The 20393-nt window shown below is 71.5% G+C and overlaps 5 protein-coding genes across 5 annotated transcripts; 1 reads left to right on the top strand and 4 right to left on the bottom strand.

The window, feature by feature from the left end:
- Nucleotides 1-1347: 1347 nt before the first annotated feature.
- AURANDRAFT_29039 (hypothetical protein) lies at nucleotides 1348-1665 on the bottom strand (the record flags this gene model as incomplete). Its single annotated transcript, XM_009040493.1, has 1 exon — nucleotides 1348-1665. A coding segment is annotated over one exon (318 nt), but the record flags the coding sequence as incomplete, so codon positions are not given.
- Nucleotides 1666-9559: 7894 nt separating this feature from the next.
- On the bottom strand, nucleotides 9560-9760 carry AURANDRAFT_28988 (hypothetical protein; the record flags this gene model as incomplete). The annotated part of the gene is made up of 1 exon (XM_009040492.1): nucleotides 9560-9760. A coding segment is annotated over one exon (201 nt), but the record flags the coding sequence as incomplete, so codon positions are not given.
- Nucleotides 9761-10882: 1122 nt separating this feature from the next.
- Nucleotides 10883-12074, bottom strand: AURANDRAFT_60193 (hypothetical protein; the record flags this gene model as incomplete). The annotated part of the gene is made up of 2 exons (XM_009040491.1): nucleotides 10883-11356; nucleotides 11567-12074. The coding sequence occupies 2 exons, from the start codon at nucleotides 12025-12027 to the stop codon at nucleotides 10918-10920; spliced, it is 900 nt and encodes a 299-aa protein (XP_009038739.1).
- A 1977-nt stretch (nucleotides 12075-14051) lies between these two features.
- AURANDRAFT_11154 (hypothetical protein) lies at nucleotides 14052-15438 on the top strand (the record flags this gene model as incomplete). The annotated part of the gene is made up of 2 exons (XM_009040498.1): nucleotides 14052-14275; nucleotides 14364-15438. Coding segments are annotated over 2 exons (1299 nt in total), but the record flags the coding sequence as incomplete, so codon positions are not given.
- A 2701-nt stretch (nucleotides 15439-18139) lies between these two features.
- AURANDRAFT_65605 (hypothetical protein) lies at nucleotides 18140-20093 on the bottom strand (the record flags this gene model as incomplete). The annotated part of the gene is made up of 3 exons (XM_009040490.1): nucleotides 18140-18788; nucleotides 19095-19925; nucleotides 20050-20093. 3 exons carry the CDS (start codon nucleotides 20091-20093, stop codon nucleotides 18140-18142), a joined length of 1524 nt encoding a protein of 507 aa, XP_009038738.1.
- Nucleotides 20094-20393: the final 300 nt, after the last annotated feature.

Here is a 20393-nt window from a genome sequence, read left to right as displayed (position 1 = left end):
AAAAACAACGGAGGTCCTCTCCGCGCGAAAAACAACAGAAAGCAACGGAGGTCCTCCCCGCGCGAAAGAAAAACGCCCTCTGGCGCAGGCCCACGGCATGATGTCGCGCGCGAGCCTCGCGTCCATATCGCGCCTCTACGGCGCGGCGCGGCGGCCCCTCCCGAAACTGCTCGCGACGTTCCGCGACCCGGCGGTCCAGCACTGCGCGCGGAACCGCGCGCGCCACGTCGCCGAGGACGAGCGCGGCGAGGCGTCGGCGTTCCGCGCGGCCTACGCGTCGTGCGCGGCCGCGCTCGCGGACGGCGCCTGGGCCGCGGCCGACGGCGCGTGCCGGCCGCCGTCGAAGGCCCACTTCCACAACTACTGCTACGCGGAGCACGTGGCCGAGTGGGCCGCGCGCGGCTTCGCCTACCGCCTCGTCAAGGCCGAGGAGCTCCGCGCCGAGGCGACGCGCGGCGCCGTCGTCCGCGGCGTCCTCGACTGGCTCGGCCTCGACGCGTCGGCGCTGCCCCCGGGCGCGCTCGACGACGTCTACAACGCCCACGGCGTCGACGAGCTCCCCGACGAGTTCGCCGCGTGCGTCGCGACGATGCGCCGCCCGCGGTCCTACCTCTCGGCGTGCAACGCGGCGCTCGCGGCCCGCGAGCGCGACGACCGCTGGCTCTGGTGGGCGCCGGCCGAGGACCCCGAGCCCGCGCCGCCGCCGCCCCACTACGAGGAGCTGTAAGCGCGAGCTTAGGCGTCTAGCTCCTCGAGGTAGCGCTTGGCGGCCTGATGGCCGTTGGCCGCCGCGCGCGCGTACCAGCGCTTCGCTTCGTCGAGGTCGCGTTCGACGCCCAATCCTAGCTTGTACCGATTTGCGACGGAGTACTCCGCGAGGGCGCCGTAACCTTGCGTCGCGCTGTCCATCATGTAATCAAAGGATAATTCGAGTAAATTCGTGCAGTATTCATGATCCCCTTCTTGAACGCGCCGGTTGACCGCAACCGGATCACCGCGCTCTTCGTCCGGGACGATGTCAACTGCTTCTGTTTCCAACATGAGTCCGTACTCGTACTGAGCCTTCGGATGAAGACCCACGTCCGCAGCGATTCGGAACAACGCCTTGGCCTTCTCGCGGTCGCCATAGATCTTGTCGTACATGCACGCGATTACCACCATATCCTCCGATTCCAAGCCAGTATTCGTGAAAACCTCGCTGGCTGTCATGGACTTGCAGTACCAGAGCTCGTGTAGATACCGCAGGTTCTCGACGGTCAGCGCGGTGCCCAACTCGAGCAAACGTTCCCTGGCCGCGATCGCGGCGGTGACGCGCTCGAGCGCCTCTTTCCGAGGGGGGGTACTTCGCTGCGCTGCCGCGATTGCATACCGGCGCTTCGCTTCATCGAGATCGCGGTTCACGCCCCATCCCTCCTCATACATGAAGCCAAGCTGGTACTCCGCATCAGCGAAGCCTTGCGACGCGCTGAGTGTAAAGAGTCGATGCGCTTCGCGAAACTCCGTACTGAGTGCAGAAGTGTCATCATCGATGAGGCTCTCGCCAAGCATGCACTGACCTCTTGCGTGGCCTCGGTCCGCGGCCATGCGATACAGTTGCATCGCCTTCTTCTTGTTTAGCTTGACGCCGTCTCCTCCTTCATGATACAAATCCCCAAGATCCACCATCGCCTCCAAGTTCCCGAGCTCCACGGCACGCTTCCAGATCTTCGCGGCCTTCTTCGGATTCTCCACGATCCCTAATGGCGGCGTGCCGAACGCGTAGTATCTCCCCAACGCGTGAATCGCCAACGGCACGTCGTTCTCCACGTGACGACGAAGCCGAACCATGTGCTCCGCCCAGTCCTCCGCGGCCGGCGTCCGACACAGAGCACACGGCTGGTCTCGACCGATCTTATCCTCGCATAGTTTGCAGACCAATCGACAACAACAGACGCGCAGAAGCGGAAACACGTTCACGTCGAAGTCTTCGAAGCAAATCGGGCATCGCGCCGACGTCGGCTCCGGCTCCGGGTTCGCCTCGCGCCGCGCGCGGGCCGCCTCGTGCTCCGCGGCGATGCGCGCGCGGGCCTCGTCGGCGTGGGACCGCGGCGCGGGGCCGTAGACGAGCTCGCGCGGCGGCGACGGCGGGCGCGTCGGGGCGGCGCGCTCGTTTCGGATCTTCTTGCACGCCGCGCGGTGGCCCCGGTCGCGCCAGTCGATTCTTTGGCACTCGGTCGAACAGTACTGCGTGGTGCCACAGGGGCAATTAAGCTTCGCCTTCTCGCCGCAGATGGTGCAGGTCAGGCGCATGCGCAGGGCTTTGGCCCGGGCCTTCTTCGCTTCATATTCGCGCCGCTTCTTCTCCCAGTCCTTCTCCCCAGGCGGCGCGTCCATCGCTCGCAATATTCACTCGTCGCCTCGTCGCCTCTGCCCCGTCGCACGGTCGCACGCACTGCCTAGTCGCGATCGAGTCTTTTTCACCACTCGGTCGATCGCCCAAGGACGCCTCAAGGGGCGACTGACGCATCTTCGACGCCCACAACTCTCGAGAGCACAGACAACTTACGACACCCCAGGCAGCTCCTTCGCGACGACCGAGACCCCAACGACGAGGACGAGGACCGCGAAGAGCCGCTTCGTGAGCCGCGCGTCGACGGCCGCCGAAGCCCGCGCGCCGAGCGCCGCGCCGGCCGCGACGGCGCACGCCACGGGGGCGACGACGTCCCAGTGCACCGCGACGTCGCCGCCGGCCCAGTAGGTCGCGAAGCCCGCCGCGGCGTTCAGGCAGACCACGAGCAGCGCCGACGACACGGCCTCGTCGACGGGCACGCCGGAGAGCGCGAGCGCGGGCACGACGACGAAGCCGCCGCCGGCGCCGATGAGCGCCGTGAAGGCGCCCACGGCCGCCGCGCGCGCGGCCGCCGCCGCCGTGAACGACCTCCGCTCGGCCGCCGGCGCCGCGGCGCCCGGCGCCGCGGACGCCCACATCGACGCCGACGACGCGAGCGCGAAGGCCACGAAGAGCCCCAGCCTCACCTCCGCGGGCACGACGCCCGCGACGAAGCGCGCCGTCGCCGCCGCGGACGCGACGGCGATCGCCGCGAAGGGCGCGACGACCTCGGCGTCGACGCGCCGCGCGCCGCGAGGCCGACGCCGGCGCCGAGGCTCACGACGACGAGCGACTCGGCGATGGCCGACGTCGGTGGCTCGCCGAAGGCGTATAGAAAGGCCGGCAGCGCCAGCACGGACCCGCCGCCGCCGAGGAGGCCGAGCACGCCGCCGATGCCGACGCCGAGCGCCGCGCCCGCGGGGCTCGCCGGCGCGACGGCCGCGACGAGGCTCGCCGGCAGGGCGCGGTGGGCGAGGACGTTGCTGCGGCCGCTGCGGCTGTTGCGCGCGGTCGCTGCCGAGCTGCCCGGGAGCATGCGGCGTGTTGTGGCTGCTGCCCAGCGGCTTGGGAGCAAACTGCGAGTCGTGGCCGCGTCAAACGCTGCGCTCCGCGCGGTTCGCGGCTGCGGCGACATGAATGCGACTGCGTGCGTGCATTGAAAGGCTGCGACGATGGCCAGCATCGCGCATTTGCGCCGCTGCATCGTGCTTGCTTGCCCTCCCATGCCTTGATGGTGCCGCTCGATCTCCTCGTTGCCACAGCCCGTGCTCACCACCGCCGCCGCCGCAAAGCATGTTCAAGCTCCTCGCCCTCGTCGCCACCGCCTCGGCCTTCGTCGCGCCGCAAACGGCCGTGCGCGGCGTCGCATCCAAGCTGCACGTCGACATCCCGCGCATCTCGCTGCCGGACCAAGTCGCCGACGTCCTGAAGGACCAGGGCTTGAAGTCGCCCAACGACCTCTCCGTCGAAGAGCGCGCGCCCGCGTCCGCGCGTCGCATCGCATCGCGTCGCCGCAACGACGCGCCGCGCGCGCCGCCGCCGCAACGACGCGCCGCGCGCGCCGCCGCCGCAACGCGCGCCGCCGCGACGCACCGCCGCGCGACTTCACGCGAAAACCACGACAGGTACAACTCGTACAGCGGCGCGGCCATCGGCGGCACGCTGCTGCTGCTCGTGCCCATCGCGTACCTCGACGAGCTGCTCTTCGCCATCGTCAAGGACTTCGCCATCGCCGCGATCCTCGGCGGCGGCGCCGGCGCCTACCTGAGCCTGCGCTCCGACAGCGCTGGCGAGGCCGCGAACAAGTTCGGCGCGGGGCTCCTCGGGCTTGTGGACAAGGTCCTCGACTAGCGCGCGGCCTCGCCCGCGGGGGTAAAAAAGCGCGCCTACGCGAGAGTCTGAGCGGCTCGGCGGCGAGCCAAAGAACGCTCCTCGCCAAAAAAAGAAAACGCTAAACTCAGGTTACGGGCGCGCGCTGCAAAAGCGGGGTCAGCCGAGGAAGGAGGGGACGAACTCCGCGGCGTCGATTTTGAAGTTCGTCGGCTTGGGCGTCCGCGCGCGCGCGAAGCCCGGCGTGCCGTCCGGGCCTGGGCAGCAAAAGGGTGATTCAACGTCGCGTCAACGTGAGTGTTCCGCGCGCGCGCGTTCCGGGAAAAGCATCTACGCTTCGAGACCGTTCCGAGAGATGATCGCTCGTCCAAAAATCAGCCGAAACGAGTGGAAAACGGCCGAGATATGAGCCTTTGAAGTCGGGAATTTCGCTCTCTTTTGCTGCCCTGGTCCGGGCCCTTGGCGATCTTCGACGGCCCGTAGGTCGGTGGCTCGTCGTCGCCGACCTTGGTTTTCGGCTTGAGGTTCAGGCTCCGCCGGCCGTAGCCCAGGAGCCGGTCCGGCCGCGCGCCCGGGTCCGCCGGTTCCTCTCCGTCCTTCGGCGGCGCGCGGCTCTCGACGTCGAGCGCCAAGGCCTCGAGCGCGGACACGGGCTCGGCCGGCGCCGGCGGCGGCGACGGCGCGCGCGCCTCCTCGTCGTCCCTGGCCTTCTTCTTCTTTTTCGGCGGCCGCGGCGCGCGGCGGACGTCGCGCGCCTTGGGCTTCTCCGCCGCCTCCGGCGCGTACTCGAGGTAGTCGCCGATCTTCAGCTTCGTGGCCAGGTTCTTCGGCGTCAGCTCGGAAAGCGCGAAGAAGGCGTTGTCCTCCTTCTTCGTGCCGTCGTTGGGGCGGATGAAGCCGTACTTGCCCTCCTTGAAGTAGACCAACTTGCCGCGCGCGCGGCCCTCGGGGATCGGCGGCTCCGCGTCGCGCAGCGCCTGCTCCTCGGCCCGGCGCTTCTCCTCGGCCTCCTTCTTCTTCTGCGCGGCGATTGCCGCGGGCGACGGCGCGGGCTTGCGGTCGCCCTCCGCGGGCCTCGGCGGCTCTTTCCGCAAAACCGGCAGCTTCGCGTCGCGCCGCGCGGCGTCCGACGACTTGCCCGAGGCGAGCGCCACGCTCAAACCGAAGCGCCAGTTGTCGGCGTCGTTGAGCTCCTCGACGGCGCGGATGGCGCCGAGCTCCTCGGCGAAGCGGATCGCCGCCGTCGGCTTGCCCCGCTCGTCCTCGGCCAGCGAGACGTCCTCGACGGCGCCCACGGCGGCAAAAGTCTTCTCCAGGCTCGCGGCGTCGGCGCCGCGCTTCACGTTGCGGACTTCGACCGTGCGCGTCGCGGCGCCGTCGCGCTCCGCGGCCGCGTCGACGAGCGCGACGATGTCCTCGGGCAGCGGGCACACGCGGCAGAGCCGCGGCGCCGCGCCCTCGTCGCCCTCCTCGACGGCGACGATGGTCGTGCCCGGCGCCTCGTCGAGCGCCTCGCGCACGAGGGCGAAGGCGTCGCACCCCGCCAGCAGCTTGCGCATTTTCTTGAAGTCGCAGACGACGTCGAGGCCGACGCTGAGGCCGTCCGGCGACGCCCGCAGCTCGCGCAGCACGAAGGCGTCGCCCTTGAGCAGGTTCTCGTCGCTCAGGTAGTAGCTCACCTGGCGCCGGATCGACGCCAGGTGCCGCGACCGCTTCTTCGCCTCCCTGCCCGGCGACGCGTCGCCGGAGTCGTCGCCGGGGCTGTCGCCGGGGGGCGGCGACGCCTCGGCCCGGGCCGCCTCCTCGGCGAGGTACTTCTCGACCTGCTCCGCCGCCGTCGTCGTCGTCGCCATTCCTGCAGCGCGGCGGCTGCCCGAGGTCTGTCTATAATCGATACGCAGCGTCCGCAGTCGTCGAGCGAGCTGTGCGGCTCAGGTGCAGCTGTGCGGCATCGCTGGATGCTCGATCGACCTCTCAAGAGGTCTTGCCACAGCATCTTGCCACAGCCTCCGCGTCGGGCCGCGCCTTCCGCGGCTCGTAAAGCGGCGGCCGCGCCGCGCGCCGACGCCATCCGGTGCTCCGCGAGGCGCACCGACGCTCCGGTACGCGCGCCGGCGCCGTTCGGCGCGCGCGAGCGCCCTACATGTGGTGGCTGCGCTTCATAACGACCTATCTCATGCTCCTGCGCGCCGCGCGCGGCCTCGCCGTGCGGGGCGCGCGCGCGCCGCTCCTAGCGCCGCTCCCGCGGCGCTTCGCGTCGCCGCGCGCGTCGACGATCCTCTTCTCGCGCGCCGCCGAGGCCGCGGCGGCCGCCGCCGCGAGCGTCGTCGAAGTTGAGGAAGGAGCCTCGCGCCGGAGCCTGCCGTCGAAGCTGAGGAAGGAGGTCGCGTTCCGCCAGAAGTACGAGTGCGCCGCCTGCGGCTGCCTCCTGCCGCCGGACCACGAGGTCGACCACGTCGTGCCCGTGGCGCTGAACGGGTCCGACAGTCTAGAAAATTTGCAGGCGCTGTGCCGGCCGTGCCACCTGCAGAAGACGCGCGACCAGCGCCACGCGATCCTCGACGCGAAGCGCATGCCCGGCGCCGCCGCCGCGCCGCGACCGGCGCCGCCGCGCGCGCCGCCCGTGACGCTCAACGCGCAGCAGGCCGCCGCGGTGGACTGCGGCTTCGGCCCCGTCCGCGTCGTCGCCGGGCCCGGCACCGGAAAGACGCGCGTGCTCACGCGGCGCGTCGCGCACCTCGTGGCGTCCCTGGGCGAGGACGCGGGCTCGGTCCTGGCGCTGACCTTCACGAACCGCGCGGCCAACGAGCTGCGGGAGCGCATCGCGGAGGAGGTCGGCCCCGCCGCGGGCGGCGGCATCTCCGTCGGCACGTTCCACCGCGTCTGCCTCACGGTATTGCGGGAAGACGTCGAGGACGTGCCCGGCAGCGCCATCCGCCGGGGCTTCGCCGTCTACGACCAGGCGGCGATGATCAAGCTCTGCGGCCAGTGCGTGTCCGAGAAGCCGCCCGTCGGCCTCGGCTGGGACAAGGGCAAGGTCAAGCCCGCCGCCGTCCAGAGCCGCATCTCCGCGGCGAAGAACGCGGGGCTCGACGCGGCCCGCTACGGCGAGCTGGCGCGGTCGGGCCACGCGGGCTGCGACGGCGTCACGGCCCGGGTCTTCGCGCTCTACGAGGCCGAGCTCGAGCGGCGGAACGCCGTCGACTTCGACGACATGCTGGGCCTGACCGCGCGGCTGCTCCAGGGGTCCGACGCGGCGCGCGCCAAGTACCGGAACCGGTGGAAGCACCTGTTGGTCGACGAGTTCCAGGACACGAACGGCGTCCAGTACGAGGTGCTCCGGCTGCTCGCGGCGGCCGACGAGGAAAAGAGCTCCGTCTTCGTCGTCGGCGACAGCGACCAGGCCATCTACGGCTGGCGCGGCGCGGACTACGAGAACCAGGCGAAATACGACCGCGACTTCGCCGCCGACCGCTACAAGCTCGAGAAGAACTACCGGTCCGTCCAGCCCATCCTCTCCGCGGCGACGGCCCTGGTCTCCGCGACGACGCGGAACCGCGACGCCATCGAGCTCGAGGGCCGCGCCGACGCGAAGGCGCTGCCGCCGGCCGTCGTCTCGCTCGACGACCAGGACGCGGAGGCGCGGTGGATCGCGGATGTGTGCGCGCGGGCGACTGTATCGCGCAAGAAGCCCAAGACCGTCGCCGTGCTCTATCGAACGAACGCGCAGTCGCGGGGCGTCGAGCGCGAGCTCGTCCGCGCGGGCGTGCCGCACCAGCTGCTCCACGCGCGGGGCTTCTTCGACCGGCGCGAGATCCGGGACTGCCTCGCGTACCTCAAGTTGTTGGCCCACGACGACGACGGCGCCTTCGAGCGCGTCGTCAACGTGCCCCCGGGGCGCGCCGTCGGCGCCAAAAGCCTCGAGAAGCTCCGGGCCGAGGCGCGCGCCCGGAACTCGACGCTGCTCGGCGCGTGCCGAAACGCGACGACCGTGTCGACGCGCGCGGCCAAGGGGCTGGTCGCCTTCGCGGACCTCGTGGACCGGCTGAACGCGACGCGGGCCGAGGACTGCTCCGCGTCCGGAGCGGCGGACGACGCGGCGGGCCCCGCGCGCGGGTCCATGCCCTGGTTCCTCCTGGAGGTGTTGCGCGAGACGGGCTACGAGGACTGGGTCCGCCACGAGTCGACGGACGGCGCCGAGCGCTGGCGGAATTTGCGGGAACTGGCGAACCTCGCCGCTCCCTACGACGCGACCCAGCTCGTCGACTTCCTCGACCAGGTCGCGCTCGTCCAGGACCAGGACGGTTTGGACGCCGACGACGAGGCGCGGACCAACGTCAAGCTCATGACGATCCACGCGTCCAAGGGCCTCGAGTTCGACGTCGTCGTCGTCGCCGGCTGCGAGGAGGGCCTCATCCCCCACTACTACGCGACGGCGGAGAAGAGCGGCGCGGACCTCGCGGCGGCGCTCGACGAGGAGAGGCGGTTGCTCTACGTGGCCATGACGCGCGCGAAGGAGGCCCTCGTGCTCACGAAGGCGGCGACGCGCCTGACCTGGGGCGTGAAACGCGACGCGGACCCGAGCCGCTTCCTCGACGAGATCCCCGACGGCCGGAAGCGGCTCCTGGACGTCCGCGGCGACCGCAAGAAGAAGACGACGCCGTCGTCGCATAGATACCTGTAAGCTTTCGAGCCTCGGCGCGCGCGGCATGGCGAGGTCTACGCGTGCGAGGCTTACTACCGCCACACCGCGCCCTCGAGGGGGAACTTGTCCACGGCGCCGCAGGGGCACGGCTCCTGGACGCCCGCGAACTGGCGCAACAGCGACTCGGCGAGCTCGACGGTGCCCTCGCCGAGGGACCCGAGGCCCAGCGCGTCCTCGGCGGGCCAGCGGCGGTCGGCGCCGCTCCGGAACCGGAGCAGCTCCAGCAGCGTCGCTCCGTCGTCGTCGCGCGGCCCCCGGAGGTCGTGGCCCGCGGGGAAGGGGTTCGGCCCGAGGCGCGCCAGCGCGACGGCGTAGGACGCCGGGTCCTCGGCCTGCGCCTCCGTGAACGTGTGCGCGGCGATCGCGTCGACCAGCGTCGGAGAAGGTCGCGCGCCCGTCCGTAAAACCAGCAGCCCCAGGGTCCGCAGGCCGACGCCGAAGCCGTCCGTCGGCGTGCCGTCCTCGAGGTCCGGCGGCGCGATGCGCAGGAGCGGCAGGAAGACGCGGTCCGCGAGCGCCTCGACGCGGTCCGCCGTCCACGCGGGCGCCACGGCCGGCAGGCCCGCGCCTCCGAGGCACCGGTCGACCTCCCCGTAGAGCGCCGCGATCTGCAGCTCCAGCGACTTGCCCGCGGACGGCACGAAGGTCGCGTGCGGCGCGCAGGTGTCCTTGTGCGCCCTCCAGTGCTCCCTTTGGCACCCGGGACTGCAGTAGTTGACGGCCTTGCAGCGGCCGCAGCGCCGCGTCGCGCCGGGCTGCGCGCAGAAGGCGCAGGTCGGGCCCTTGCGCGGCGTCACGGTCCGGGCGCGCTTGTCGTCCGTCGCCGCGGCGGCGGGGAACGTCTCGACGACGTCCATCTCCGCGTCCTCCCGCGAGGCCGCGTAGCGCTCCACGAGCGCCTCCATGGCCTGGCGCTTCTGGCTCGTCGTGGCCATGGGGTTCTTTGGGTTGTTGTCGTGTCGCGCTGTAAGTGCTCGCACCAAAAGCTGATCGACGACGGCGTCGCGAGCGCGCGCAAACTCGCTCTCTCCAAAACTTAGAGGCTGCTGCACTGTTGGTTCAAGGAGAGGGTCCGAGGCGAAGTTGCACCTATAGGAATGCCTGCGAGATGAGCAGCGTTATCAGCTGGAATGCCTGCGAGATGGGCAGCGTTATCAGCTGGAATGCCCGCCACTGGCGTCCGGAGGAAGTGATGGGCAGCGTTCTCCGTGCGCGCCGCTGACCGCCGCGACCATGCTCCGCTGGTACAACGTGCGGCCGGCCCTGAGCCTCTTCGCCTGCGTGCTGCCGACGCTCTACCTCTGGACCCTGCCGCTCCTGGCCAGGGCCGGCTTCGCCGTGCGCGGGCCGGACCCGACGGGCGTCGGCAAGTCCGTGAGCCACTACATCTCGAGCGCGCCCGCGACGGGCCTCCTCGCGGCGTCGTTCCAGTGGCCCATCATGCACCTCTGGGAGCGGCACGGCATCGCGTACCTCGAGCGGCACTGCGCCTCCGGCGGCGACGCGACGGCGGAGAAGCTCGCCGTGCGGTCCTTCGCGAGTCTGGTGGCCATGCTCGTGGGCTTCGGCGGCTTCGTGACCTTCACGGTGACGTGGCAGGAGAAGCTCCACAACTGCTTCGTGTGCCTCATGTGCGTGGGCGGCCTCTACCACTTCCGGTGCCTGCTGCGCCTCGGCGAGGACCGCGGCGGCTTCGGCGGCGCCGTCTACGTGCCGCTCTTCGCGGGCTTCTTCGGCTTCGGGGCCGTGCTCGCGATGGTCGCGGGCAAACACGTCGCGGGCGTGAATTGGGGCTACGCGTTCTGGGCCGCGGAGAGCCTCGGCCTCACGGGCATCATCTGGTGCACGGCCTGCGACGACTACGGCAAGCCCGTCATGCGCCGCCTCTCGACGAAGCGGACGCCCGCGGTCGTCGCCGTGACGCCCTCCGGCGACGCGGCGCCCGGCGACCCGCGGAGCCCCGTCTAACCGCCCGGCCTCCGAGTCTCGGAGCTTAGCCACGCGCGCCGGCGGCTCACGTCTTGAGGTGGACGCCGTTGTCCACGGGGAGGCTCACGCCCGTGACCGCGCGGCCCGCGGGCGAGCAGAGGAACGCGACGCCGTCGCCGACGGCGCGCGGCGCCATGGAGCCCATGGGCGCGATGCGCCCGGCGATGCCGCCGACCATCTCGTCGACGTCCGCGCCGCGCGCGTCCGCGAGCTTGCCCCACGCGTCCGACGTCGTCACGCCGGGGATGACGACGTTGCAGTTGACGTTCTTCTTCGCGGCGCGGAGCGCGAAGAGGCGCATGGCGTACTCCATGACGCACTTGCCCGACCCGGGCATGTCGTAGCCGAGGTTCGCCTTGTAGGTCAGCGTGCAGCCGGGCGACGAGATGCCGACGAGCGACCCGCCGCCCTCGCCCATGCGCGCGAGGCCCCGCTCGCAGAGGTCGACGTAGGCGTCGCCGTACCTGTGGGGAAATCAACCAGTGAGCTGGGACGTCGGGGCCAAACTTCAGAATTCTCTAGCTCGGTCAAATCGAAGTCGATTCGGCTGATTTTTGGACGAATCGATTGCTCTCGCGAGTTCTCGAAGCACAGCGAAAGACTCTGGTCCAAACCGTTCGAATACGCGCACATTGAAGTCGTGTTGAAGATTTGATTTGCACACAGCGCCGTACATGCGCTGGTAGTAGTGCATGACGCCCAGGTCCGGCGCGCCGTCGTCGCCGAGCAGCGAGCCGTCGCCGAAGCCGAGCTGGGGCGACGGCCCGATGCCGTCGGCGTTGGACGACGTGACGCCGACGTACTGGCCCGCGTTGTGGACGACGGCGCCGAGCGCGTGCGTCGCTTTGAAGGCCTCGTCGAACTTGGCGAAGATCGCGTCGCGCGTCGCGGGCTGGCTGACGTCGCCGCCGACGCACTCGACGGCGCAGCCGTAGGCCTCCGTGATTTCCGCCGCCGTCGCCGCCGCCGCGTCGGCGTCGCTGTTGTAGGTCAGGAGCAGGTCGAAGCTCTGCGACGCGAGCGCCTCGGCGATGCCCTTGCCGATGCCGCGCGTGCCGCCCGTGACGATGGCCACGTGCTTGTTGAGGGCGAACGACGCGGGCGCCAGGAGGAGGAGGAGCAGCGACGCGTGCATGGCTGCGTTGCGCGCGACGACGAGGCGGTGTCAGTGGCGGCGCTCTCGATGGCGGAGGCGCTCTCCGAGATTCTGTGTCAAAGGAGCTGGCTCGTTGCCCCGCCTTTGCATGCGACCGATTTCAAAACCTCAGCCGTCGTCGGGTGCTGCGCGACGAGCGGCTCGCGTTTCGAAGCCCGACGCGCTCCGTCGGCTCCTGGGACGCCGGCGTCGGCCGCCGCCCAGCTCGGCGCCACAAACCCAGGCGCGGAACGCCGCGCGTTTTCAAAAACCACTACAACTTTGAACCAACACACACATGAGCTACAACCGCGAGCGGCGCGTCGCCGGCGTCAGCGTCGAGCTGCCGCGCCTGACGCGCGTCGTGCCCGTGGCGCACGGGTCCTACGCCGGCAGCACGCTGACCTTCTCCGACGACCGGCAGGACTACGAGCTGTCGAAGCTCGAGGCCGTCCCAGGGATCCGCGAGACGAACCCGCTCCTGGGCGCGAAGATCGCGCTGCCGCCCCGGGGCGACTGGGCCTGGGACGGCGACCAGCTGCTCTGGGTCGCGGCGTCGACGGCGGAGGCCAAGGGGTCGCCCGCGGCGGCGGCGGACGGCGGCGGGCCCGCGGGCTTCGGCGGCATGCGGCGCCGGGGCCTGCCCGGCGCGCACCCGGAGCGCGTCGGCGCGCGCGTCATGGCCTGGACCTGGGACAATCCGGGGGCGGCGGGCGCCGCGCGCGGGACCGTGGCGGCGCACGTCGTCGGCCACCGCGACGACCTCGGGGGCCGGGGCGAGTGGACCGCGGCCGTGGCGGGCGCCGACGGGTCGACCTACGACGTGCGGCTCCACGCCCCGGAGCTGCGCGCGGCGCTCGACCTGCGCCACGAGCTCGACTGCTCGGGCGAGCCGCCGCCGCTCGGCGCCGAGTTGGAAGCCCAGGGGTGGACGGCGAAGAAGTCGAGGTCCACGGGCGACTGGTACTACGTCTGGCAGGGCCCCGGCGGCGCGGCGACGTCCCAGTGGGAGCGGCCCGGCTGCGCCTGGCCCGGCGCGGCCGCGTGCAACTGCGAGGGCCACCGGCCCGCGCCGCACGTCGACTCGCACGTCGACCGCATGGAGCGCAAGGCGGGCCTCGTCGCGAGCTGCCTCGCCAAGTTCGCCGAGTACGAGCGGTCCGACGCGAAGCAGACCTACTACGAGTGGTGCCGCGCGCGGTGCGAGGCCTACTACGAGCCGCCGTCGTACCTCCGCGACCGGCCGGAGGCCGACGCGGAGCGCCGCGCGTCCGTGGCCTCCCACGTCGACACCATGTTCGGCCTCATGCGCGAGTACGACCACGTCGCCTCCGACTCGGAGTTCAGCGACGAGTCCGAGTCCGACGACGACGACTTCTACGAGGACCTGCCCCCCGAGGAGTCCGCGCGGAAGCGGAAGCGGCGGAAGACGGAGAAGCTCGTGCGCATGGGCATCGAGGCCTTCATCGACTCGCCGGGCGTCGCGAGCCGCATCCTCCACGGCGACGGCTTCAACCGCACGCGGAGCGGCCAGGTCTTCGGCGGCGCGCGGAACGAGGACGACGTCCGCAAGAAGATCAACTTCGACTGACACCGCGGGAGGGCGCCGCCCCGGCCATGACACCGCCGGCCCGGGGCCCCGCCGCGCGGTCGCCTAACGCTCGGAGGAGGAGGAGTCACGTGAGTAGCCTGGCGTGCAAGCGCAGCGCAGCGACGCTTTGCTTGTCGCCACTTAGGGCCGTTGGGGGGATTTCGATCTTTCGCGCTTCTGGCTGCGTATCTTCCCCCTGCCGCCGCATTTTAGCGTGCGATAGCCGCGCTGCTACAGGCGGCGGCTCTCGGCCTTAAGGGCCGGGGCCGCGCGGCGCGCCCGCGCCTCGGGAAAGGTTGCAGTCTCGAAGTCGGGGCGCGATTTAACATCCCGAAGGTGTGGTCCCGGGGCAGCGTCCGCGGACCGCGCCATGGGCTTCTTCACCAAGGCAAAGGCCACCAAGCACGAACGCCTATCCGATGCGAACGTCAAGAAGCTCTTCGACCAGTACGACGTCGACCACAGCGGCACGCTGGACCACGAGGAGATGGTCGCGGCCCTGGCGTCGCTCCACCTGCCCAAGTACCTCGCGGAGCGCGCCTGGCACCTCTGCGACCGGGACCACTCCGGGTCCGTGTCCCTCGCCCAGTTCACGGACTTCATCCACCACCAGGAGGAGCAGATCGAGGTCGTCTTCGACGAGATCGACGTCGACGGGTCGGGCGCGGCGTCCCGCGGCCGCGACGATTTTCGAGAGATTCGGGGTGGGAACACGATGAGCCATCGTCACCGTCATGCTCCGTAGGTCGGGCATGCTGTCCCGCCAGGAGCTCGACACCTGGCTCCACGCGCACCACGTCCGCGCGACGCCCGAGGACGAGGCGCACCTCGAGGAGCTCTTCCACCCGGGCAAGAACGCGACGGGCGAGATCTCCTACGACGAGTTCCGCCACGCGTTGCTCTTCCTGAACCCGACGGACTTCGCGTTGTTCGCCGACGACTGGATGCACTACGCGTCCGCGGACGATCTGGGCACGTCCCACGCGTCGACGCACCCGACGACCAAGGCGACGACGAAGGGCCCGCCGACGTGGCTCAACGGCCTCGCGGGCGCCATCTCCGCGGCGATCTCGCGCACGGCCGTCGCGCCGCTCGAGCGGCTCCGCTTCCAGATGATCACGGACGGCGCCAAGTACGGCGGGTCGTCCCTCGCCTGCCTCCGGGGCATCGCCGCGGAGGAGGGCGTCAAGGCGTTCTGGCGCGGCAACGGCGTCAACATGATCCGCATCTTCCCGCAGAACGGCCTCATGTTCTTCGCGAAGCCGGCCATCGGCAAGAAGATGAAGGCCTTCGTGCCCGACCCCTTCTACGGGTCCATGCTCTCCGGCATGGCCGCGGGCTGCGTGTCCGCGTCGGCCATCTACCCGCTCGACGTCGTCCGCCTCCGCATGACGACGACGCCGGGCCTCTACAAGGGCGTGATCGACGGCTTCAAGACCATCGCGGCCAAGGAGGGGCCCGCGGCCCTCTTCCGGGGCATCGCCTACGCGAACCTGTGGGCCGTCCCCTACACGGGCGCGCTCTTCGCGACGGCGGACTTCCTCAAGGCGCAGTACTCGAAGCGCACGGGCTCGAAGCCGACGGCCCTCGTCGGCGTCGCCGTCGGCGCCGTCGCGGGCGCCGTCAGCACGACCGTGGGCTTCCCGCTCGAGTCCGCGCGGCGCAAGATGCAGGCGCAGGGCACGGGCGGGAGGCCCGTGCTCTACAGCTCCATCTGGGGCTGCATCGCGGGCACCGTCAAGACCGGCGGCATCGGCGCGCTCTACACGGGCTGCGCGGCCAACGTCGTCAAGATGGCGCCGGCCCAGGCGATCACGTTCGGCTGCATGACCGTCATCGTCCCCGCGCTCACGGACGCGCTCGTCTAGGAGCGCGGCGCGCGCCGCGGTCGCTCGGCCTTCCCCCCCCCTGTCCCTAGTTACAGCGCGATGTCCTCGAGCGCGCCGCCGCCGGGGCTCGCGCGTTTCAGGCGCGCGTGGAGCCGGTCGAGGTCGGCGACGGCCGTCCAGTCCGGGCCGACGCGCGCGTTGTAGGCGAGCGTCGCGCCGCCGACGTCCTTCCGCGCCCAGGCCGCCGCGAGCGCCGCGAGGTCCGCGGGGCCCGTCTGGGTCCCGTCGGCGGCGATCCAGTGCCAGCCGCTTTCGGGCAGCGCGGCCTGCGCCGCGGAGACGAGCGCGCCCGCCTTGGACGGCGACGACCGGCTGTAGGACGGCTGGCGCGCGAAGTCGTCGTCGTCGTCGTCCGCGTCCGCGGCCGCGAGGAGCGCGCTCTGGGGCTTCTCCGCGCGGCTCGGCGACGTCGGCGCCGCGGATTTGGGCACGAGCGTCGGCAGGCGGAGCTCGAGCTCGTCGACGTCGACGTCGGCCTTGGGCGACGACGAGGACGACGCGCCGACGCACGACGAGGCGGCGCCGGACGCGTACGCCGCGCCGGGCCGGCCCGCCATCTCCAGCGCCGCGGCCTCCTCCTCGGGCATGTGGTGCGCGTGGGCGCCCCGGGGCCGCTCGCGCCGCACGGTCGTCTCGCCGAGGTTCTTGGCGTTCTCGTAGGCGTTGTAGACGAAGGCGCCGACGCCGACGCAGATGAGGATGATCACGCCGGCGACGACGGCGAGGATCATGCCCAGGGAGAAGAAGCCGTCGGACGAGCTCTTCTTCGAGGACGACGAGTCGCCGGCGTCGGCGCCCGAGTGCCACCAGTCGCGCTGGATGTCGTAGGCGTCGACGACGTCCGACGCGTTGACGGTGATCAAGTCTCCGACCGCGGCGTTGTCGTCTACCTGTGGGGGGCGCAAAATACGCGCGACGGGGGGTCGGGACTATCAACGCCGAAGAGGTACCGCGCCCGTGTCGAAGCTCGCGGACCCCGTCATGTCGTCGTCGCAGCCGATGGTGTAGATGACCGTCTCGTCGGGCGGATCGGACGACCCGTCGCCCTCGTTCATGACGAGGACGCAGCCCGCCTCGGATAGTGTAAACGTTTCCGCGGCGCACGTGGACGGGCACGCGTCGCAGGAGTACTGCTCGAGGGCCGGGTCGTTGCCCTTGGACGCGCTGTCGAGCATGATGCAGGACGTCAGGGGCAGGACCTTGACGTTCGTGCAGGAGCCGCCGCTGAGGAGGAAGCTGAAGCTCAGCTCCGCGCCCGCCGCGACGTAGAGCACGAGGTAGGCGTCGGCGGGCAGCGTCTCCGTTTTGGTCGTCGCGCAACTCATCTGCCCGGCCAACGTCCAGTCGCCGTAGAGCTGGGCCGAAGCGCAGCTCGCCGTGAGCAGGAAGAGCCGCCGCATGTTCATGAGGGCGAAGGCGGTTTCAAGAAAACATGCTTTATTGTAGGGAACTTGCTGCTGGGTTGCACCGCTCTCTCAGCTGGCTCTGTCCGTCGTCTGAGGTGCGCGACGGGAGCTCCAGGCACCGCCGGCTCGGGCGCGCACGGCGGAAAATGCGGCGGAAACTGCAGCCGAGCCGGCGCACTACTGCGCCGGCTCCCGTGGCCGCCGACGCCCCCTACGGCGGCGACCTCATGGCCGCGATGAAGGCCCAGGACCGCGACGCCGTGCGCGTGCTCATGGGCCGGCGCGACGCGCCGACCCACGAGCCCGACGACGACGACGCGCCCCTCGGCGTCGAGGCCTTTGAGTGCGCCATCTGCAAGGAGCTGCTCCACAAGCCCGTCGTCAACAAGTGCGGCCACGCGGCGTGCTTCTGGTGCACGCACAAGGCCATGGACCCGCTAAGCCCGTCGGCCTGCCCGCTCTGCCGCGCGCCCTTCGAGCATTTCTCCAGCGTCTGCGAGGACCTGGAGAACCACATCCGCCGGAAGTTTCCCGAGGCCGCCGCGGCGCGCGCCCGCGACGTCGTCGCGCGCGAGGAGGCCTTCGCGCGGTCGCCGGAGGTGAGGCTCTCGATCGACGACCTCTTCATGTGCCGGCGCTGCCGCGCTCCGAAAGCGACGTACGTCACGAACTGCGGCCACATGCTCTGCGGCGGCTGCGCGGCCGGGGACTGCCCCTGCGGCGCGCGGCGCATCTTCGCGCCGGACGCGCCCTGCCAGCTCGCCTGCCGCATCGCCGGAGTATCGCCGGCGGCGCGCGCCGACGCGCCCGCGGCGGAGGAGCCGCGGCCGCCCGCGGCGAAGGACGAGCCCGCGCCGCCGTCCGCGCCGCCGCCCGCGCCGCCGCCCGCGCCGCCCGCGCCGTTGTACACGCACTTCGGCGTCGGCTGCGACGGCTGCGGCGTCTACCCGATCCGGGGCCGGGCCCTGCGCTGCGCCGACTGCCCGGAGGCCATCGGCTACGACCTCTGCGGCGCGTGCCACGACGCGCCGGGCTCGCACCCGGGCCGCTTCGCGCAGGCGCACCGGCCCGAGCACCGCATGGAGGACCGGGACGAGCCGGAGACGTGGCTCCACGCGCTCCAGCGCGCGAACCCGACGCTCGCCGTCGGCGAGATCCTGCGGCTGGCCCAGCTCTCGGTCGACGTCGCGCCGCCGGACCCCCCGGCGTGAGCACCGCGATTTCTCTTAGGACGTCTCCATGGCCGCGCCGTTGCCGGACTTGGCCTCGTCGAGGAGGTGGTAGAGGTCCTCGCGCTCCTGCTCGAGGTTGTCGTTCCACTCCTTGGCCTCGCGGAGCTGCTGGGCGAGGCTCGCGTTGTCCGCCTTGAGCTGGTCCCGCGCGAGCTCCGACGCCGCGAGGGCGGCCCGGAGCTCGTCGACCGTGGGGTCCGCCTCCGCCGGCGGCGGCGGCGCGCCGCCGCCGCCGCCCGCGGCCAGGAGCTCCATCTCGAGGCCGACTGCCGGGTCGAGGTGCGACGCGCGCAGGTAGGCGTGCGCCTTGTCGCGGAGCCGGAGCGCGTCGTGGACGTAGGCCCGCAGGTCCCGCACCTGCTTCTCCTTCTCGGCCAGACGGTTCACCAGGCTCGACTCGCGGCGGCCGCTCGACGACACCTTGAGCAGCGCGCGGCTCAGGTCGCCCTCGACGGCGTTCGCGCGCTCGAGCGCCTTCCGCAGGTCCTCCGCGTCCCGGGCCGTCTCGCTCGCGGGCTTGGGGAAGGACGGCGCCTCCATGAGCGGCTCCCGCGGCGCCTCGGACTCCTGGGCCGCGAGGCGCGCCTGCTCGAGGGCGTCGCGGATGTGCGGCGCGATGGCGACGCCCGACGCGCCCATGGTGCTGAAGGACCGGTCCTCGTTGCGCGAGCCCATGGTTCCGGCGCAGCAGCAGCGCGTGTGTAGCCTCGGCTCGCTGTCGGCAGCGCGCGCCGCAGCGGCACCGTCGCGGCAAGGCTGCGGCACTGTCAAACACCGCGCCAGATAGCCGCGGCCGCGCGCGCCGCGGCGCCGGTGCCGCCAGAGGTCTCGCCAGGGCTCCCTTGCGGCCCCTCCCGCTGTACGCCTCGAGATGCGTCGCAGGGCGACTTAGAGCCCCTCGCCGTCGGCGGCGGCGGGCGCGGCGGCGTCGGCGAGGGCGTCGAGGGACGACTTGCGGCGGACCATGTCCGTCGTGATGAGCGGGTCGGAGACGCGGACGACGCGGGAGCCGCCGGCCTCGTCGACGCCGGCCTGGAGCGAGGACGCGAGGTGGCGCTGGTACGTCTTGTTGACGCCGACCTGGGCCTCGGACGTGTCGAGGTGGTCGTGGAGCGCGTTGAGGCCGTCCTCGTAGGCGCGGTTGAACTCGTCGTCGTCGCCCGCGTCGAGGCGGAACGACGACTTGCGGCGGATGGCCTCCGCGTCGGCGACGAGGCCCGTCTCGGACTTGCGCCGGCCCTCGGCGACGGGCCGGTGGCCCGGCGGGAGCGGCGAGTCGAGCGGGTCCTCGTAGACCGCGTCGAGCGAGCACGGCGAGCTCCCGCGGCGGTCCCGCGGGCTGCTGGGCCGCCGCGGCCGGTGCGGCGCCGACTGCAGCCCCGGCGGCTCGAGGGGGGGCAGGCTCGCCCCGCCGCGCGCGACGAAGCCCGGCGGGTCGCGCCGGTCCGGCGCCTCGGGCGCGTCGCCGACGTCGCTCGACGCGGACGAGGCGCTCGTCGCCGCGGAGCCCCGGCGCACGGCGACCGCGTCGGGCGGCGCCTCGGGGCTCGCGGAGCCGCGCCGGAGCCAGTGGCTCGCGCGCGGCGCCGGGCCCCAGTCCGTCTTCGACGGCGCGGGCGACCCGTAGGAGTCGCGCGACGCCGAGTGGCCGCTGCTCCGCCGCTCGCCCGAAAAATCGTCGACGCTCGAGCTCGACGACGCGCGCTGCCGCGGCGCGCCGAACTCGTCGAGCTCGAAGGCGCCGTCGCTCTCCGTGGACCGGCTGTCGCGCCGCGGCCGCCTGCGTGGCATGGGTCTCGCGTCCCAACCGTCGCGTCCAAGTCACGTTGAAGTCGGGTTGAAGATTCGCACGCCGCGCGGGCGGCCGCCGGAACTCGGAGGTCGCCGCGGGCGACTCGACGTACGCGAGGAACCGCTTGAAGAGCTGGGGGTCGCCGAGCGCCACCATGACGGCGCGCTTCGCCGGGTGGAAGACGAGCGCGCTCACGGCGCCGCTGTCGAGCTGGAGCCGCGCGAGCTGCACCTCCTTGGCGCTCGCGACGCGGACCTGGGCAGGACAAGAGAGCGAAATTCCCAACTTCAAAGGCTCCTATCTCGGCCGTTTTCGACTCGTTTCGGCTGATTTTTGGACGAGCGATCATGTCTCGGAACGGTCTCGAAGCGTGGATGCTTTTTCCAGAACGGGCGCGCGCGGAACACTCACATTGAAGCGACGTTGAATCACCCTTGTCCTGCCCTGACGCGGACG

This window comes from Aureococcus anophagefferens (assembly GCF_000186865.1).
Source record: "Aureococcus anophagefferens unplaced genomic scaffold AURANscaffold_15, whole genome shotgun sequence".
Classification (NCBI taxonomy): Eukaryota; class Pelagophyceae; order Pelagomonadales; family Pelagomonadaceae; genus Aureococcus; species Aureococcus anophagefferens.
The sequence above is the reverse complement of the archived record's forward strand: the minus strand, read 5'-3'. Positions and strand labels throughout refer to the sequence as shown.